A 17,953-nucleotide genomic window follows, 5' to 3' on the forward strand; every position below is an offset into this window, starting at 1 on the left:
AAAGCCCTGAAGTCGGAGAGACTTCTACTTACTACTACTACTACTACTACTACTACTACTACTAATAATAATAATAATAATAATAATAATAATAATAATAATCATAATAATAATAATAATAATAATAAGTTGCATTTATAGAGCACCTTTAACAAACCCAAGGTCATGTTACATACAAAGGGAGAAAAAGAAAAACTATGTTCTTATTGAATGATCTCCAAGCTATAAATATGTAACAACCCCTTTCTGATGTAAGCAAACTTCAACTGAGAGCATTGAAGCAATCACCACAATAACCTCTTACTTCATCATTTCTGAACGTAGTAATCCAAAATCACATCCAAAATAACAGACAATAAGGTCATAACATAACCCAGAAACAAAGAAGCCTGAGGAAAGCCTGAATGGGACACCTGTCCGTCGTAGAGCACACTCTCACACACCCATATTCACTCACACACAGGGCTCAGTTTAAGACAGCGTTTGCCGATAGACAGACCTCTATAGATTATGGGGAGAAAAACAAAAAGTTCTGGAGAAAAATGAAAACAGATACAAAAAGAACATGCAAACTCTCCAGAGAAAGACAATAACATTTTCAACAATGGCAAAAGTTATTTGCAAATTATGAAGGAAACCATTTTTCACTTATTGCTCGTGCACTGTTCACAAGTCCAGGAGTGATTTCCACCCATTATCTTCATCTTAGTTTAGGTTAAAGGGTAAGTTCAGTACTTTTCAAGTCAACGTTTTTTGTTCACAAATATGACATTAAGTAATTTTACTCACAAGTTATTTTTTTTCCTTAATAAATTTAAAAACTACTATTCCCTTTCTTGTCATCGATCCAAAAGCAAGTACCGAATACATCAGCTTTGAAATGGCAAATTATTTGATTTCAAAAAACATTCCTTCCACATTTCTGAAGATGGTTGATGACAACAAAAGGAAACTGGAAGTAAAACATTGTATCACAGATCTTTTTCAGTATTTTTCACAATTTTTCCTGAATGAAGGATACCTTGCTGTTTACTGGTCTGTTCTCATTGATTGTCATGCATGGGATTTTGTTGTAAACAAGGAAGTAAACCAGCACAAACCACACACATGTCTGAAGCTCTTTAGCGCAACATTGTTTTTCCATATCTTAATTGTGAAAGACATTATTGGTATAAATGACGCTTTAAGACTATGTCACATTACTTGACTTTTCCAGCAATTGTCAGTCATAGCTTTCATTTACTTATTTCTGAGCAAGTCGGAGGCAGTCGGCAGCATCCTCTGTGAACATCCTATAACATCCCTAGCCACTCAGTCCAGCTAGTCTACAACTTGCTACAACAAAATCAAACAACATCGTAGGGGCGAGATGTGTGTGCATGAGAGCTGACAAGCAATGGAAAGGAACGCAGGTATTTGGACCTCACAAACTGAAGAGAGACGCGTCTGTCGGATGTGTTTTACATACCACAAAAGAAAGAAAAACAAGGGGCTGACAGTGCCGCTGAATTCACCATACTTGTTAACTCTTTGTACAGCACCAGCTCCTTCAGGAAGTCACAAAAAGAACCGGGTGCAACTGTGCTTGAAGGTTGACATGCAATCACTAAATGTGACAAGCTCAGCAATTTGCAGTCGTGTAAATTTCATTGCCCGGCAATGAGATCAGCAACTACAGTTGGCAAGTCTGACAGAACTAGAACTATATCTAGAAGTTCTGTGATGTGGCAATAACTTTATTTGTCTAAATCCCGAGAAAGGTCTTACCCTAAGCACTCAAAACAATCTCAAAAGAACAACAGCCACTGTGGCTTCCATTAAACGACAGGAGACCACATCCATGGGGATAAAAGGTTCCACATAGGGAGACTGTAAATGAGGTAAGGAGCACATCTAGACTTTTAAAAGGGCAGAACTTCACAACAAAAAGCATCATGAATACGCAAAACATGGATCAGTTGGTACGAGAAGAACAAGATATTTTACAAAAGCAAGAACAATGATATTTTACAAATTTACAAAAAATACTTTACTTAAAAACTGAACTTACTGTGGCAAATTAATGAATACCATGATTATGAAAAAGTAACTGACTTAAAAAAAAACTTATCCTTTAACTACATTTTTTAATAGTGATTGCATCAGTGGAATGGCATGATTTTATACCGAATTATATCAAGCATATGATTACATCAACTAAATATTTTTTTTAACACCTAAACAGAAATAAAAAAGATTTAAATCAAACCTGATTTTTCCTACAATTTTAAAATTTTCTAAATGGTAATGACTGCACGTTTCATACTAGACTAGAGAAAATATAAAGTTTAACATGAAGATGCTTCATTCATAGAGGTGAACTACATCCAGTTACACACAGCATTTTATACTTTCAGACTTTAAATTACTGGATTGTCAAAGAAAGCCTGCATGCTGTATACAGTATCTAACAAAAATGAATTGTTGAGCTGTTCCTAATTCTAATACTTCTGAGTGTTATTTTATTATAAAACTACAATATGGTGATTGAGTAAAATCTGGCTGTATGGATTTGGCCTTTATAAATCGTGACATGACCTGGCTGGGCCTGGCCTTATATGGCTCATAAAAATTTTGGTTAAGTTGCTCAACTTACAATTGAAACACCTCAAGTCCTGGCCCAGCCTGTACACACTAGAATTTGGCATGAACTACTTACCATATTCACTTCAGAAATGCTATCTATACTCTCCACCTGGACGTCAATCCCCACAGGTATAGCTGCAGCTATAAGGAAACAAATGTATATATGAGGGAATCAACATTAAACATAAATAATAGCTTATTATGTCCATATATGTGGCTCACGCCTCTCCATACAGTAACTTTTAAATCTGCTACAAGGACCTGGGTTCAGCATTTAGCCTGACCACTATCTGTGTAGACTTTGCACGTTCCCTTTATTAAAATGAATTCTGTTTTCATCTGTCTACTCCTGTTTCCTCACACATCCCAAAGATGTATGATAAGCTGATTCGTAATGCTAGACTGGTTTTGGATGGACAACTTTGGGAGTTAGTGCAAGTAAAAACCCTACAATGGACTGGTGACCCAAGCCTTGCACCCAAGTGCTGTCTCCAGCATTCTACAAAGTTACCAGAAAATGGATATGCCTGTGTGCAAAGCAGGAGAAATGACACTTTATTTTGTGGTGCAGGGAGGGGATTAGGTTTCATTTTTATCAGTTTTTAAATTAAATGTCAGTCATTTCATTATTTCTCATATCCTCAGTAGTATTGATCAATGAAATACGTCAAAGCATTTGGCTAATATTTTCCTAGAAATGAGCCGTGCAGCTGGTTTTCATAAACTCTTTTTCCCAGCGCCACATGATGTTTTGCAAGGCCAATGTGATATTACAGAGCCGTAGCAGCTCTCATGTTGGATGAGACAGTCACTCCCCCTCCCCAGTATGTAACGTTGATTCTAGTTCTGGGGTATAAATTAGTAGAGACCTTGTAAATACATTTAAACACAAAATGTAGTCGCAGTAGGAAACTGGAAATGTGTTGATGTATTTGTATCTTAAAAGCAGGGTCTGTTTGTACAGATTTGCATGTGACCTGAATGTAATATGTGAGCCTACCCCTTTAACAACATTACCCGATTTCCCAGAATGCTGTGCAGTTGATGCAAACAGGAAGAAATAAATAATCCACATGCTTTAATGTTGTACTTATTTGGTAGCAGCAGTAGCAGTGAAGAAATACAAATTTCACAGAAAAAAAAAACAAAGTATACTTTTCGATTCAAGAGAGGTGAGTTCTTGCTATCAGTTCTGTGGGGGCGGGGGGGGGGCTAATTGAATTCATACATCCTATCTTCCAATTTCTGCATGACATTTTACTGTTCTGATATTTAATTTCTTTTAATTCTATCTCAAGGAGGCACATGATGCAGTGGTTGGCATTGCTACCTCACAGCTCAGGTCATATTTTTGGTGACAATAATCGGTCCAGCATAGTTGGTTGATGTTCCCCTAATTGCATCTTTATAATCCACTCAAAACTAGTTCTGTTTCTCCTTGTCCATTGACTTCAATGCCTTTTGCTAAATTCAGCGAAGTCACTGAACATTTTAGTTATTTTGGCAAACTCAATGTTTGCTCATCACTAATTGCCTGGTTCCAAAGCATATTTTCGCATTTTATGCTACAGATGTCTATTTACCCTACATTTTGAAAGCTCAAAATTTGTGTCATACAATTTTTAAAAGTAAAAAACATACATAATAAAAATGTATATTTGCACCATATTTGTACTCCATTCAATCAAGAGATATTTTTAAAATCCACACTTACCTTTCAGCCATTATATTGAAGGGAAGAACCTTGGACAACTGTATGCTAGGAATGTCACCAAAAACACTTTAACACTAGAATCCCTAAAGCCTATGAAAAGAACTCGTAATCCTGGCCCATCTTAAATCCCTTCACACTTCTACATTAATGTCTTTTGTTTTGTAAATGCGTCGATCATCACAATCAGCAAGCAAAAAGTTGGGCAAAAAGTTCTTCCAGCTCAAGCCAAGACTCCTTATCTGCATGTGAGGTTCCTGGAGTTGTGTAGGGTAAATAATTCAGTACAGTATATCATTATTTGGAACACATGCATTTCATGTGTGTTCCGTGTCTACAAAGATCTGGGTAAATGTAGGATGAAAGGAAATGCGAGAAATGCAAGAAATGCTGAGCACATATCTAAAGCAGAAACTTTTTCCATGTATAATGTGTGAATATCAAATAAACGTGTGTTTTTAATCAAGAATATAACCAAAGTAAGAAAAAAATCATTCAATTTCCACGTTACTGTCAATGAGTTAAAAACCCAAACTCAAATGTCAATCAACAGAAAGTTGGTTATGCATTCTTGAATGGCGCAGAGGTAAGAACTACTGCCTTATAACCAAAAGGTTGGCGGTTCGAGTCCCTACATTTTGAGTAGTGAGCTGCTATTATTATTATTACTATAACATAATAAAAACATAAGCTTGATTTGAGTCTGTAAGACCTGGTGTAAATTTTGGCTATTTGTAAAAGTTACTGCTTGTTTTTTTATTATTCAGTTTTATTCTCTTAGTGATGTCCACATGGTACAACGAACTTGCCTCTCCCTCTCTGAGCTGATGGCATTTATCTCCATTCATTTCACAAGAGCAGCGATGACCACAGTTGGTGTTGTGGTTGATGCCTGTACAGAACTGTTTGTTGTAGCGATAGTCAAAGATACAATGTCCTGTGACTGCTATCAGACTGGACAAAGGCAGGACCATAACAAGAGAGAGCTTCTTCACAGCACTTTCACTGGCTAATAAACTCCTGCACTACAACGCAACTCTGCTTGGCACTGTAAAGTAAAATTGACTTTCACCTGCAGCTGAAGTCACTTTAGTATACAAGCAATTTGCCATGCTAGTGTTTTTGCTTGATTTAGCTATGCTGTTGGTTGCAATGCTACTAGTTGCAAAATCCACAATTTCATGTTGTTGCTCTTGATATCACCTCATGGACATTAAAAACTTGAAGAACTCAGGGTGACATATGCTAGATTTTTGGATTCTTCATTTTTCTAAAATTAATTTTTAGAGTTAGTGGATGGTAAAACTCACTTTCATTAGGGCTTTAATGCTAGCAATACTGTCTTTGGCGATCACTTAGACTGTCTTCCAAATATTACAGAGCCTTGTCTGTTTCTCCCTTCACTATTTTTGTCTCCTGGTTAGGTGAGCTCAATATGATACCATGTGATCCATAAAACGTCTTACCATGGTCATACTATATAGAATATCTTAACTTCTTAATTAAAAGCAGTATGTAAAAAAGAATGCATTGTAAATACTTTAATTAATATTGTAATGTAGCAGCAATAGTTATATTTGCGTTTTGCTTGAATATTTAAGTATTTATTGTATAACAGCTGTGGCAAGCGGCTGGGTGTGGTACCCAGCCGAGACGCCCAGAAGGACCAGAGGAGGGATTATGCCTCCTCCACACCATGAGGGGGCAACCACCCTGGTGGCTTTGGGGACCATGGGAACAGAGCTTAGAAGCTCAACCCTATAGGGGCCCGTGGTCACCACCAGGGGGTGCCCAGATGACTGAGAAGCCCTGACCCTCAGCACTTCTGCCACACCCGGAAGTGCTGGGGGGAAGAAGACCAGGGACACCCGGAGTGCTTCCGAGTGCACAGCCGGCACTTCCGCCACACCAGGAAGTGCTGGCAGTTGCTCATTGGGAGGCACCTGGAGCAAGTCCGGGTAGGTTTAAAAGGGGCTGCCTCCCTCCATTCGATGGCTGGAGTCGGGTGGAAGAGGACGGAGCTCGGAGGAGAGGAGTGGAGGCGGACCTGAAGAGAGAAAAGGCATTGTGAGGCCTGGACTTTGGGGTGGTTGGTGCTGTGGCACTAGGTTGTGTGCGTTTTAATACTTGTAAATAATAGTGAAATGTATAATAAATGTGTGTTGGTGGTAAAACCTTTGATGTCCGCCTATCAGTGTCCGGGCTGTTCCCCACACAGCATATTGTGAGCATTAATATATCATTGAAGTTTTTCCTTCTCAAGTTGGAACATTTCATCATTCTCTTAATTATCAACACACAGAATTCCAATCTGAACTCTGACAAAACCTTTAGATAAAGTTATTCTATGCAAGTGATTTGGCTACTTCAGATGGTACCTACAAAAACAAACAATTGAATCAGCAGTGAATAAAGATGTATGATAACATTAATCCTTTGTTTGAGTGTGTACTGATACCACAGCTTTGGATAAAACATGCTTGGGCTCACCCAGAGCGTAAGTCTAGCCAGACGCTTGCTTGTTTGGCAAACAAAAGCTATGGTGACCAGGCTAAAACTGTTGATAAAATACAATACCATAGCTTTGCTGTTGCTCATTTGTGGTTTCCCTTTACCATCTTGATATTTGCTTCACAAAATCAACACTGGTACGAGTGATTACAGTAGTGCTTTAAATAGATCAGATCTATACTAATAACTAAGATATACTAAGATAATAATCACTTTCTTTTTATATTCATTGGAAAAGGTTGCACATTTGGTATGAAGTTGCCGGAAACAAATGAACTACCAGGTGGGCACAGGAAAGAGAAAGAAGCAGACAGACATTAGAAGAAGTCTTGCTGAGAGCCAGGGTGGGGTGGGAATGCAGGGACCACCAGGAGCTGGCCTGTGCACTATCAAGAGCATCAACAGAGTAGAAAAATGGGAACAAATGGCATGGGCCCACCAAATGGTCTGTGCACATATTCGCTCTTTTATTAAACATGCAATTACTAACAACAGGATTTGAAAACCGCCTTTGATGTCAGGTGAAGCCCTTGATGAAGATATACTCTGGCAGTTTTTAAAATAAATGAACATCTCTTGAATTGCTTAGTGCCACACACTGAATGAATTTACCCAGATGTGCACATTACATTTTCTTTTTTCCATGTTACACTGTGGCCCAGGCATAGTGTTATTTTAGTAAAATGAAATTGAGTAAAAGTGACTTATATGCTCAATGGTGCACCAAGAATCTTGTGAATTGTGAAATTAAAGAAGTTATAAACCACCAGGACTCTTCTTAGATTTTGTCGTCTGGCCTCAATGGTCAGTCTAACAGAACTCTGCTGAGATGAGAGAACCTCTCAGAATAACGAGCATCAGTCCAATGTTTATGGTAGATGGTATGGTATAGTTAGATGGTTTATGGTATGCTAGTTGGAAACCTCTCTGGAGTAAATGGCATATGCCAGTTTAAAGGACTCTGAGAGCATGAGGAAAAAGATTTGCTGGTCTAATGAGAAAAAAACTGGACTTTTTAGGTAAAACTCCAAACACTACATCTAGTGAAGACAATGTGTTGCTCTTGTGATGGACAGCCGGCAGCTCAACCTGGCCGGGACACCCAAAGATTGGAAGGATGGGGGAAGGCAGTTACTTTGGTACACTGCCTCCCCCAGGGTGCTAGATGGCGGTTTCCCTGCAGCTTAGCGGTGCCCTGGATTCCCGCAGGGCACCATGGGATCTGGAGTTTGGCCTCAGAGCCCTGCTGAGTACCGTGAGGGCTGCCAGGAGACGCTGCAGGAAGACTGGGGGAGTTTTACTTTCTGTATAGCCTGGATTTATCCCCAAGTTATGGGGATGGAAGCCCTGAAGTACTTCTGGGCTGAAGAAAATTCAAGCCCTCCATCTGACCCGGATGTGCTGGCAAGTCACATGAGAGGAAGAACAGAAGCACTTCCAGGTCAAGGACTATATAAAGGACTGTTGGGAACCCAGCAAGCAAGCCAGAGTAGGGAGGAGTAGGACAGAGCTTGCTGGGAGGTGTGGAGAAGAGAATTGAGAATAATTATTGTATTTATTAATATTATTGTTTGCCTATGTATGGTGGTGGGGTGCTTAGAGGCACTATTACAGGAAAAGGAAGAACTGAAGCATCTTTTTGTTCTTTTACCTGGTGTCCTGGACATTTGTCTGTCGGGTTAGAGGAGTGACAGAGCCCTCTAGTGTCACACTCTTTACAAGTCTAATACCATGTGTGGGGGGCTTCTCAGTGGCCTTGACAGGGAGACTGGTAACAGTTGTGGGATAGATGAACACAGCCAATTACAGGAAGGTCATTGAAGAAAACCTGCTCCGGAATGCATGAGACCTCAGATTGGAGTGATGGTTCACCTTAGAGCACGAAAATGAAGCATAGAGCCAACACAACACGGACTCTGACTGTCTTTGAGTAGCCCAGCCAAAGCTCAGAGAGGCATAGTCAAGTAATTGCTAGCAGACTAAGTGAAAATGATCAATGGGAGAGTTCCTGTGTGTACACAGATGAAAGCACAGCGATACTAAAGAGTGGTATTGTGTACCATGGAGAAAAACCAATGAAGAGCATGTAGTAGTCTTAACATACAGCATGCCTGAAGGGGTAGTGGTACTCGAAGTGTGAGTCTGAGTGTTAGTCTAGCAGAGGATATGTTATTAGTAGTCTGCTTCAGATGTTTATTTGGAGTCTATTGTTTTTGAATCTTGCAGACTGCACAAGGCTTGCCAGACAACACCCCTTTATTTAAGTGGGGAAGTGCTTTTCTGTTGCTCCCCACTACACAGCACAGTACAAAGCACCAAATGTACAAACAAGAATGGTCCTTCCTTCTTCCTCTCTCTGTCTTCATTCCTCCTCCCGCAAGCTTTGTCCACCTCCACCCGACTCTGGCTCCTCAACAGGCTCCTTTTATAGTGCACCCAGAAGTGCTCCAGGTGTTTCTTGACATTCTTCCAGCAGCACTTCTGGGTGTGGTGGAAGTGGTGCCACAAGGGGCTCAGTTGTACCTGCAGCAACCCCTTGGCGGTGCCCATGGAACTCAACAGGGCTGCTTCAAACTATAATGCCCTGCGGGGATCTGTGGTGCAGTAGCAACCCAGGGGGGACGGCCCTCTAGTGTTTCGGGGAAGGTAATGTCCCAAGCATGTTCACTTCCTTGGTCCTTCCACCCAGCTGGCATTCCAGCCGTGTAATGGCCCTGACTATCCGTCACAGCAGGAAGGAGAGATTTGCGAACAGAGTCCCAATTTACAATGAAGAAGGGAACAGTGTGAACAGGAAAGTGCTTTGAGACTGAGCCTTCGAGTGAGCAGAGATAATGAAAGTATGGAGCTAGTTCATGATGGACAGTGCATAGTGGCCAGGCCTCTAGATGTCCTAAAGCAATAGAGGTTTGGGACTAATTACTGGGGCCATGGTGCAGTTTTTTTTTTGACTTCCGATTTAGTAACTCAAAGGAAAGATGTGAGAGTATTTTTACAGTTTCTTTTTAATACACAGAAGGAAATTCATCTGGATTTTTAAAAGACTTTTGGAATTTTCTTTCAATTCACTATGTCTGAGCTTACACTATGGTGGAATGTGTCTGTGAAATGCAAAAATGAATCATTTAGTGACAATTCCCAATTTATTAAAGATCCATTTGGTTTAAAACTGTAAAGAACTGCGCTTGGTGTGTCTCTCTGTTTCTTACTGGGATCTCGGTCATGAACTATACGATGCCCAGGATTTGAAATGCGCTGGGGCAGAGGGCATCGGGCATCACAAGCCTTACCACTGGGTGGTAATTTTCTTTTTTTTATGAAGCACAGGATTATTATTTTTTTATTTTGCCATTAAATAAAACTTAGATAATATGTAGCACTGTATTATTAGTATTTTTTACTTTGCCATTAAAGTGGGTCATGAACTATATAACACTCTTATCAGTCTCATGCAATAGGGTGGTATTATAGGCCAAAAGAAAAAAAATCTCATTTGGCAGAAATGTCCATGTATGTAAGCTTCTTTAAGCTACTGAAATAGCCCAAGCTGATTGAAGACCGCGTTTAATCAGGCATTTATTCTCTTTTCTAACAAAAATACATTCAAAGATAAACTTTCATATTTTGAATTACTCTTCAAAAAGAAGTGCAAAAGACATCTGCTAGGAGAACTCAGGAAACTTACTTCCAAATCCAGGCCTCATCGCAAAGTCGTGTTCTTCAATGCGGAGGAGCTGCTCTGACTTTATGACAGTTGACTTGGTGCTGTCCAGTTTCTTCATTTTCATATAGGGACGACTGTGAGATAAAAAAAACAAAAAAAGCAAAAGAATGACATATAATTGATAACTCAAAAATAAACTAAATAGCTGTATTATACAGAGAAATTTGTTATTTGGGTGGCGCAGTGGTAGTGCTACTGCTTTGCAGTAAGGAGACTGTGGAAGATTGTGGGTTCGGTTCCTCCCTGTGTGGATAGCGCTTTGAGTATTGAGAAAAGCGCTATATAAATGTAATGAATTATTATTGTTATTTTCTTAATGAGTGACCTGTTTTTGCTGCTAATTAACTCCTTTACCATTCATTTTAATTGACTTGCTCTTGAAGACTCAGACCCCTTAATTGTTTCTTTATCCTTAATGAGCAGCCAAAGAATAACGAGAAATAAAATGAACCAAAACAACTGGTGTCCATCATACAATATCTGAAAATAAAGAAAGATGAAGGTCTCAGGAACATTGTTGGCTCAGGTCCTCAAAACATTTTAACAGAAAAGAGAAAATCAACAATTTCAGAAATCTCTGCTATTGCACAATGAAAGCAGCAACAAGCCATGGAATTAAAGAACGAGTTTAACTACAAGACTCGGCACCTCATTAAGCAGTTAGCTGGAGTGAAATTGGTTGGAGTTTGAGTCCCTGACTTAGTTGGTCTTCTGTTGGCTCACTCACTTCACATTTCATTTCTGTTTGGGTGCCATTTAAGGAAAGAAATGAAGCAATTCAGATGAACGATGAAGAAATTCAAGGGGAACAAATCTTAAAAGAGAAGTCAATAAAAATGAATTCACAAGAAGTTAATTAGCAGCACAAACAGAGCACTCATTAAAACGGAGGTTAGAATGAAAACCTGCAGCCATGGTGGTCCTCTAGGACAGATGTTGGTGACCCCTGCCCTAAAAGGACCATGTAAATAATTTTATTCCAAATACAGTAACATGTTTACAATAAATTGTGTCCAGTAGGAGCACTCTTGAGCTGATCCCCAACTCAAATAACACCAGGGAGGCCAAAGTAAATAAAAGAAAAAAGTATTTATTTTAATTACAAAAGATGACAATAAACAAAAGGGTGCAGAGCAAAGGTGTCTGTTTGAAAAAAACACGCAACGTAAATCACCTACAGACACACTGGGTCAGACTCAACAAAGGGTTCATTGCTAGGTGACAGGTGGTGTGCCTACTGCATCTTCCTATCAAGATGACACAACATATCTCCTCCTCCTCCTCCTCACTCCTCTTGGACCCCATGCTTGCTGCTCTGATGACTAGAATTCTGCCCAGCAGTCCAATGTGTCTCTTAAAGGGCCAGGCAACTCTCTAGTTAGCAGGCCATGATAAGAGGGAACAGAGCTGTGACTTAGTTAAGTGGTCTCCCTACTACCACCTAACAGCCTGGGGGACTACTGAACTAGTCTCTGATGTCCCTCACTGTATACCAACCATATTTAATTTTCAGGCACAGTTTAACTTGTAGGCACCATTAATTACAGAACATTAGGGCCTAGGGCACTCTATTTGTGGTAGCTTCCTGTCACTGGTAATATTGCCACTGCCATGGTACTTATCATCTGGGCATCTTACAGGGCAACTCCTTTCTTTCATATAGGAAGCCTCTTGCAATTCCAATCCACTTTATCACAACATCTTGTTACAATTAATATGCCAAGTGAGTGTTACATTGGTTATTATTATTGTTAACTAACAAAGCAAGTGAACAATTCTATTAATATACAAGATAATGTATATGACTAGTATAATGGATTAAGGTAAGAAAGCAAATATTTATGTTTTTTAAATGCTGACCCTTTTGCTGCCTGAAATGTAAGTGCTCATCTACATTACCTCTCTATCAATGTCTCTGTTCTCATGAGTTGAAAATTAAGTTAAATAAATTTACTTTATGTATGATTAAATTTGACAATTATGTAAATGCTTTCATATGTATCATGAAACCATTTTAGATAAAAATGCACTATCAAACTGTTAGAAGTAGTCAGCAAATGATGTAAATGTTTTAGAGTTTCTCTGAACGTTTTCAAACTGTCTTGTTTCTGAATTTCATGTTTTCTTCTGTAAATATGTTCTAAATAAAAACCTTTGACAAATGAAGACCCACTTCAATGGATGTATGCTGTACTCTTCAGGTAAATTTGTTCACAGTAGGTGACTTTGCCCACCAACAGCTCCAGCACCGTAGGGAGTGCATTTTTCGGATGTATGCCTTTATTTTCCTTAAGTGAAGCATGAAGAGTATGAGATAAACTGAAGTCTTTTCAAAAAATGTGGGGCACAAATGGTTAACTTTTAAAAACTTAAGAGGGTGATCTTCGTATGTCCTTGAAAATAAGCTAACAAAAAAAAAACTGGTTTGCCAGGTTTTGAACCTAAAATAAATGCAAAATATTTGGCTTGTTGTAATTTGAAGACTTGTTATTTTAAGTTAAGCACAAGCAAGTTGACTTAAGTGTGGTTTTTAACCTTGGATTATATGTGTGTTCCTCATACACATCACCTCTGAATGAAAGCTTTAATAAAATCCACTGTCTGTCACTACTGGGGTGTCTTGTTTCAATGGAAGAGGAACCAACAAAACCAGTTTGACTGTCTAGAGGAAAAAAAAATTGTGCTAGAGTTTCTGTACATTATCAAAAGATCATATGACGGCCGACTGTTTCTTTTCAGTCAGACTTTAAGCTCCAAACTCAAAGTTAACGGACAAAACCAATGTGAGACAGAAAATATTCAACCAACAAATGATGAGTGAAGGTGAAAGTGATCATGCGAGAAAGGATAAAAGTACAGCTTTTTGCTGCTTTTCCATGGTAATCCAGAACCAGGATAAGATTGTTTCATGTTTTATATCCATTATTTTTTTAGGGGGTCCTATAATCTTCATTCCTACTCAATCCCTGTGCTGCTATGGAATTGCCATGTAGACATCACGGTCATTGATTAGTTCTATTTCCTCATGCTGACATATAGCTGAAGCATTGCCTTGTTATAAACACACACCATGATTGTGTTGTTTGGATCAGTTTTCTTTTACACAGTACAAACCCCCTAAATGAACTGCCTTGGCTTTTGTGGACTTTTAACTGCACTGACTGAAAAGGTAGTCAGTAAACAATGCTATGGGCAATGACCAGAAGAAGAGGGCAAGGTCAAAAACAAGCAGGGGTCGATACCAGAATTCAGGAAGAAAGTTTACAAAGCCAGATCACTATCCAAAAATCAAAGTCAAAAGTATAGAGGTAGTTTCTATTGCCAAAAATAAAAAAAAAGAATTGCAAAACAGCTATCTAAATAAATCTCAGGGAAAGCATGTGACAACCTTTACAGGTCACATAATTGATGTCACCTGCTGTGCACTCTCAATGCACCATGGGAAATATTGCCACAATAAGGAAAGACAAACAAAATGAGTAAAAGGTGCCACGCGTAACATTAACAAAACTGATAAAATCTTCTTATTGAGAGTTGTAATGCAGGGGTGTCCGACTCCGGGCCTAGAGGGCAGCAGTGGCTGCAGGTTTTCATTTTAACCCTTTTCCTAATCAGTGACCAGTTTTCACTGCTAATTAATTTCTTTTCCCTTCATTTTACTAGCCCTGTTTTAAGGATTCAGTCCTCTGAATTGATTCTTTTCTTCATTAAATAACAGCCAAAATGAAATGAGATGTGAAACGAGCCGACAGATGACCAGCTAAACTGGGATTTCAAACTCCAACCAATCTCTTAATGAGAAGCCGATTCTTGCTGTTAATTAAGCCCATTATTTAATTTCATGGCTTGTTGCTGCTCTCTTTCTGCCACAGCAGACATTTCCAAAACTGTTCATTTTTCTGTTTTTTCTAAGAACACCGTCAAGATATTTGGGTGACCTCGGAGATCAACCTTACTGAGACTTTCGCCTTTATTTCCACATTTTGTGTGATGGGCACAGGTGAGCTGGTCATGTGGCGGCTTGTTTTGTGTCTCATTATTGTTTGGCTACTAATTAAGGAAGAAGTGGCAACTAAGGGGCTTGAGTCAAGTTAATTAAAACTAAGGCAAAAGAAGTTAATTAGCAGCAAAAACGGCTCACTGATGAAGAAGATGGTTAGAATGAAAACCAGCAGTCACTGCGGCTCTCCAGGACTGGAGTTTGACGCCCATTCTGTAATGGATCCTCTGGTCAATTACCACACATTGTTATCAGTTTGTCTCCCTGTTGCTGGTACAATAAAACTTGGTGACTCAGCTGTGCAGTTAGACCAACTCTTTCTTTTTTATGTAAATGCTGGTTGTAACCAGTCTACAAAATACCCTGTGGTAATGAGGGGTCCTGTTAGTGGCACAGTTTTGGGTGAGCGCAGAAAATCTTATGATGCTACTGTAAAATGTAGAATAAATTAGCTATGAGTAATGCTAGTGCTTAAGGACACTATGCCTGTCTTAAATAGATGAATCACAACATAAACAAATACGCACTCAACAAAATAAGAGCACACAGCACCTTGTACCTCAAACCAATATCATGCAGAACAGCCACTCTTCATGACACATACAGTGGTGTGAAAAACTATTTGCCCCCGTCCTGATTTCTTATTCTTTTGCATGTTTGTCACACAAAATGTTTCTGATCATCAAACACATTTAACCATTAGTCAAATATAACACAAGTAAGTTACAAGCAGTTTGTAAATGGTGGTTTTTATTATTTAGGGAGAAAAAAAAATCCAAACCTACATGGCCCTGTGTGAAAAAGTAATTGCCCCCTGAACCTAATAACTGGTTGGGCCACCCTTAGCAGCAATAACTGCAATCAAGCGTTTGCGATAACTTGCAATGAGTCTATTACAGCGCTCTGGAGGAATTTTGGCCCACTCATCTTTGCAAAATTGTTGTAATTCAGCTTTATTTGAGGGTTTTCTAGCATGAACCGCCTTTTTAAGGTCATGCCATAGCATCTCAATTGGATTCAGGTCAGGACTTTGACTAGGCCACTCCAAAGTCTTCATTTTGTTTTTCTTCAGCCATTCAGAGGTGGATTTGCTGGTGTGTTTTGGGTCATTGTCCTGTTGCAGCACCCAAGATCGCTTCAGCTTGAGTTGACGAACAGATGGCCGGACATTCTCCTTCAGGATTTTTTGGTAGACAGTAGAATTCATGGTTCCATCTATCACAGCAAGCCTTCCAGGTCCTGAAGCAGCAAAACAACCCCAGACCATCACACTACCACCACCATATTTTACTGTTGGTATGATGTTCTTTTTCTGAAATGCTGTGTTCCTTTTACGCCAGATGTAACGGGACATTTGCCTTCCAAAAAGTTCAACTTTTGACTCATCAGTCCACAAGGTATTTTCCCAAAAGTCTTGGCAATCATTGAGATGTTTCTTAGCAAAATTGAGACGAGCCCTAATGTTCTTTTTGCTTAACAGTGGTTTGCGTCTTGGAAATCTGCCATGCAGGCCGTTTTTGCCCAGTCTCATTCTTATGGTGGAGTCGTGAACACTGACCTTAATTGAGGCAAGTGAGGCCTGCAGTTCTTTAGACGTTGTCCTGGGGTCTTTTGTGACCTCTCGGATGAGTCGTCTCTGCGCTCTTGGGGTAATTTTGTTCGGCCGGCCACTCCTGGGAAGGTTCACCACTGTTCCATGTTTTTGCCATTTGTGGATAATGGCTCTCACTGTGGTTCGCTGGAGTCCCAAAGCTTTAGAAATGGCTTTATAACCTTTACCAGACTGATAGATCTCAATTACTTCTGTTCTCATTTGTTCCTGAATTTCTTTGGATCTTGGCATGATGTCTAGCTTTTGAGGTGCTTTTGGTCTACTTCTCTGTGTCAGGCAGCTCCTATTTAAGTGATTTCTTGATTGAAACAGGTGTGGCAGTAATCAGGCCTGGGGGCGGCTACGGAAATTGAACTCAGGTGTGATACACCACAGTTAGGTTATTTTTTAACAAGGGGGCAATTACTTTTTCACACAGAGCCATGTAGGTTTGGATTTTTTTTCTCCCTAAATAATAAAAACCATCATTTAAAAACTGCATTTTGTGTTTACTTGTGTTATATTTGACTAATGGTTAAATGTGTTTGATGATCAGAAACATTTTGTGTGACAAACATGCAAAAGAATAAGAAATCAGGAAGGGGGCAAATAGTTTTTCACACCACTGTACGTACGTAGACATTGAGTATGAAAGACTGCTGCTCCTCTGCTCTGATTGTTCCCTCCAAATGCCAACTTCTTTCAAAGCCTCAGCTGTTATGTGTCTACCAGTTCATGTTCAGTATTTTCTGTTTATGCTTCTTTTTACTGTGTTTTCTGTTTAATTTATACTTCTTTTATATGTTTAGAACAGTTACTTAAGTTATGTTCATAACATTTCAGTTTTGTGTAATTATGTTTCTGTGTGGATGTATGTCTTCTGTTATGTTCCTTTTCTTTTGTGGGTGGTTTTTCAACAGGCGGGCCCACCTGTTCATCTCCATCTAGAAACTGCCCCCAGCCTTATAGAGGCTATGGAGGCATGCTGTTTAATGGCTTACGTTGTTAAATTTAGGTGTTGGTGAGTGTGCTCTGTGTTCTTGCTATTGCTTATTATGAATTACGGGATTTTGACCTACTTTGCTATGTTTTTTGACTTTTCTATCGGATTACATACTGGGATATTGTTTGCTTCTGGGTTGCTTATTTTTAGGAAAATCCATCTGTGCTTGTGCTTGTTTGCACAAAAAAGCATTTTTCAAAAATCAATCTTTTTATTTATAATGATTCTTTGTGGGTGGCGCAGTGGGTAGCGCTGCTGCCTTGCAGTTGGGAGACCTGGGGACCTGGGTTCTCTTCCCGGGTTCTCCATGCGTGGAGTTTGCATGTTCTCCCCGTGTCTGCGTGGGTTTCCTCTGGGCGCTCCGGTTTCCTTCCAAAGACAAGCATGGTTAGGTGGATTGGTGATTCTAAATTGGCCCTAGTGTGTGCTTGGGTGTGGGTGTGTATCCTGCGGTGGGTTGGCACCCTGCCCGGGATTGGTTCCTGCCTTGTACCCTGTGTTGGCTGGGATTGGCTCCAGCAGACCCCCGTGACCCTGTGTTCGGATTCAGTGGAATGGATGGATGGATGATTCTTTGTTTGCCCTTTAATTAAACCTGAAGGTTCCTGGTCACCCTTCTACTTATAGGGCTTATGTGACCTTTTTCTGGAATTATTATAGTTGTTTTGCCAACTTCTCATTTTGGGCCTGCTCCAGCTGAAGCCAGCAGGTTGCCTTCTGGGCCTGGCTAAAGTAAAGGTTGCCTTTGCTGGCCATACCAGGTTGGTTTCTGACCTGCTTCCTACCTT

General features: G+C 39.7%; 1 protein-coding gene across 2 annotated transcripts in view; it reads right to left on the bottom strand.

Moving 5' to 3' along the window:
* Positions 1–17,953, bottom strand: part of LOC114650037 (gamma-aminobutyric acid receptor subunit rho-3) — a 69,769-nt gene that overhangs the window by 25,752 nt on the left and 26,064 nt on the right. For both annotated transcript variants that reach the window (XM_028799474.2, XM_051926914.1), the window contains 2 exons: positions 10,533–10,645; positions 2,699–2,766 (listed from right to left, as the gene is read on the bottom strand). In XM_028799474.2, coding sequence (XP_028655307.2) covers positions 2,699–2,766; positions 10,533–10,645 — 181 coding nt within the window. The remainder of the gene's footprint in view (positions 1–2,698; positions 2,767–10,532; positions 10,646–17,953) is intronic.

This window comes from Erpetoichthys calabaricus, chromosome 4, assembly GCF_900747795.2.
Source record: "Erpetoichthys calabaricus chromosome 4, fErpCal1.3, whole genome shotgun sequence".
In the NCBI taxonomy this organism is placed as follows: Eukaryota; Metazoa; Chordata; class Cladistia; order Polypteriformes; family Polypteridae; genus Erpetoichthys; species Erpetoichthys calabaricus.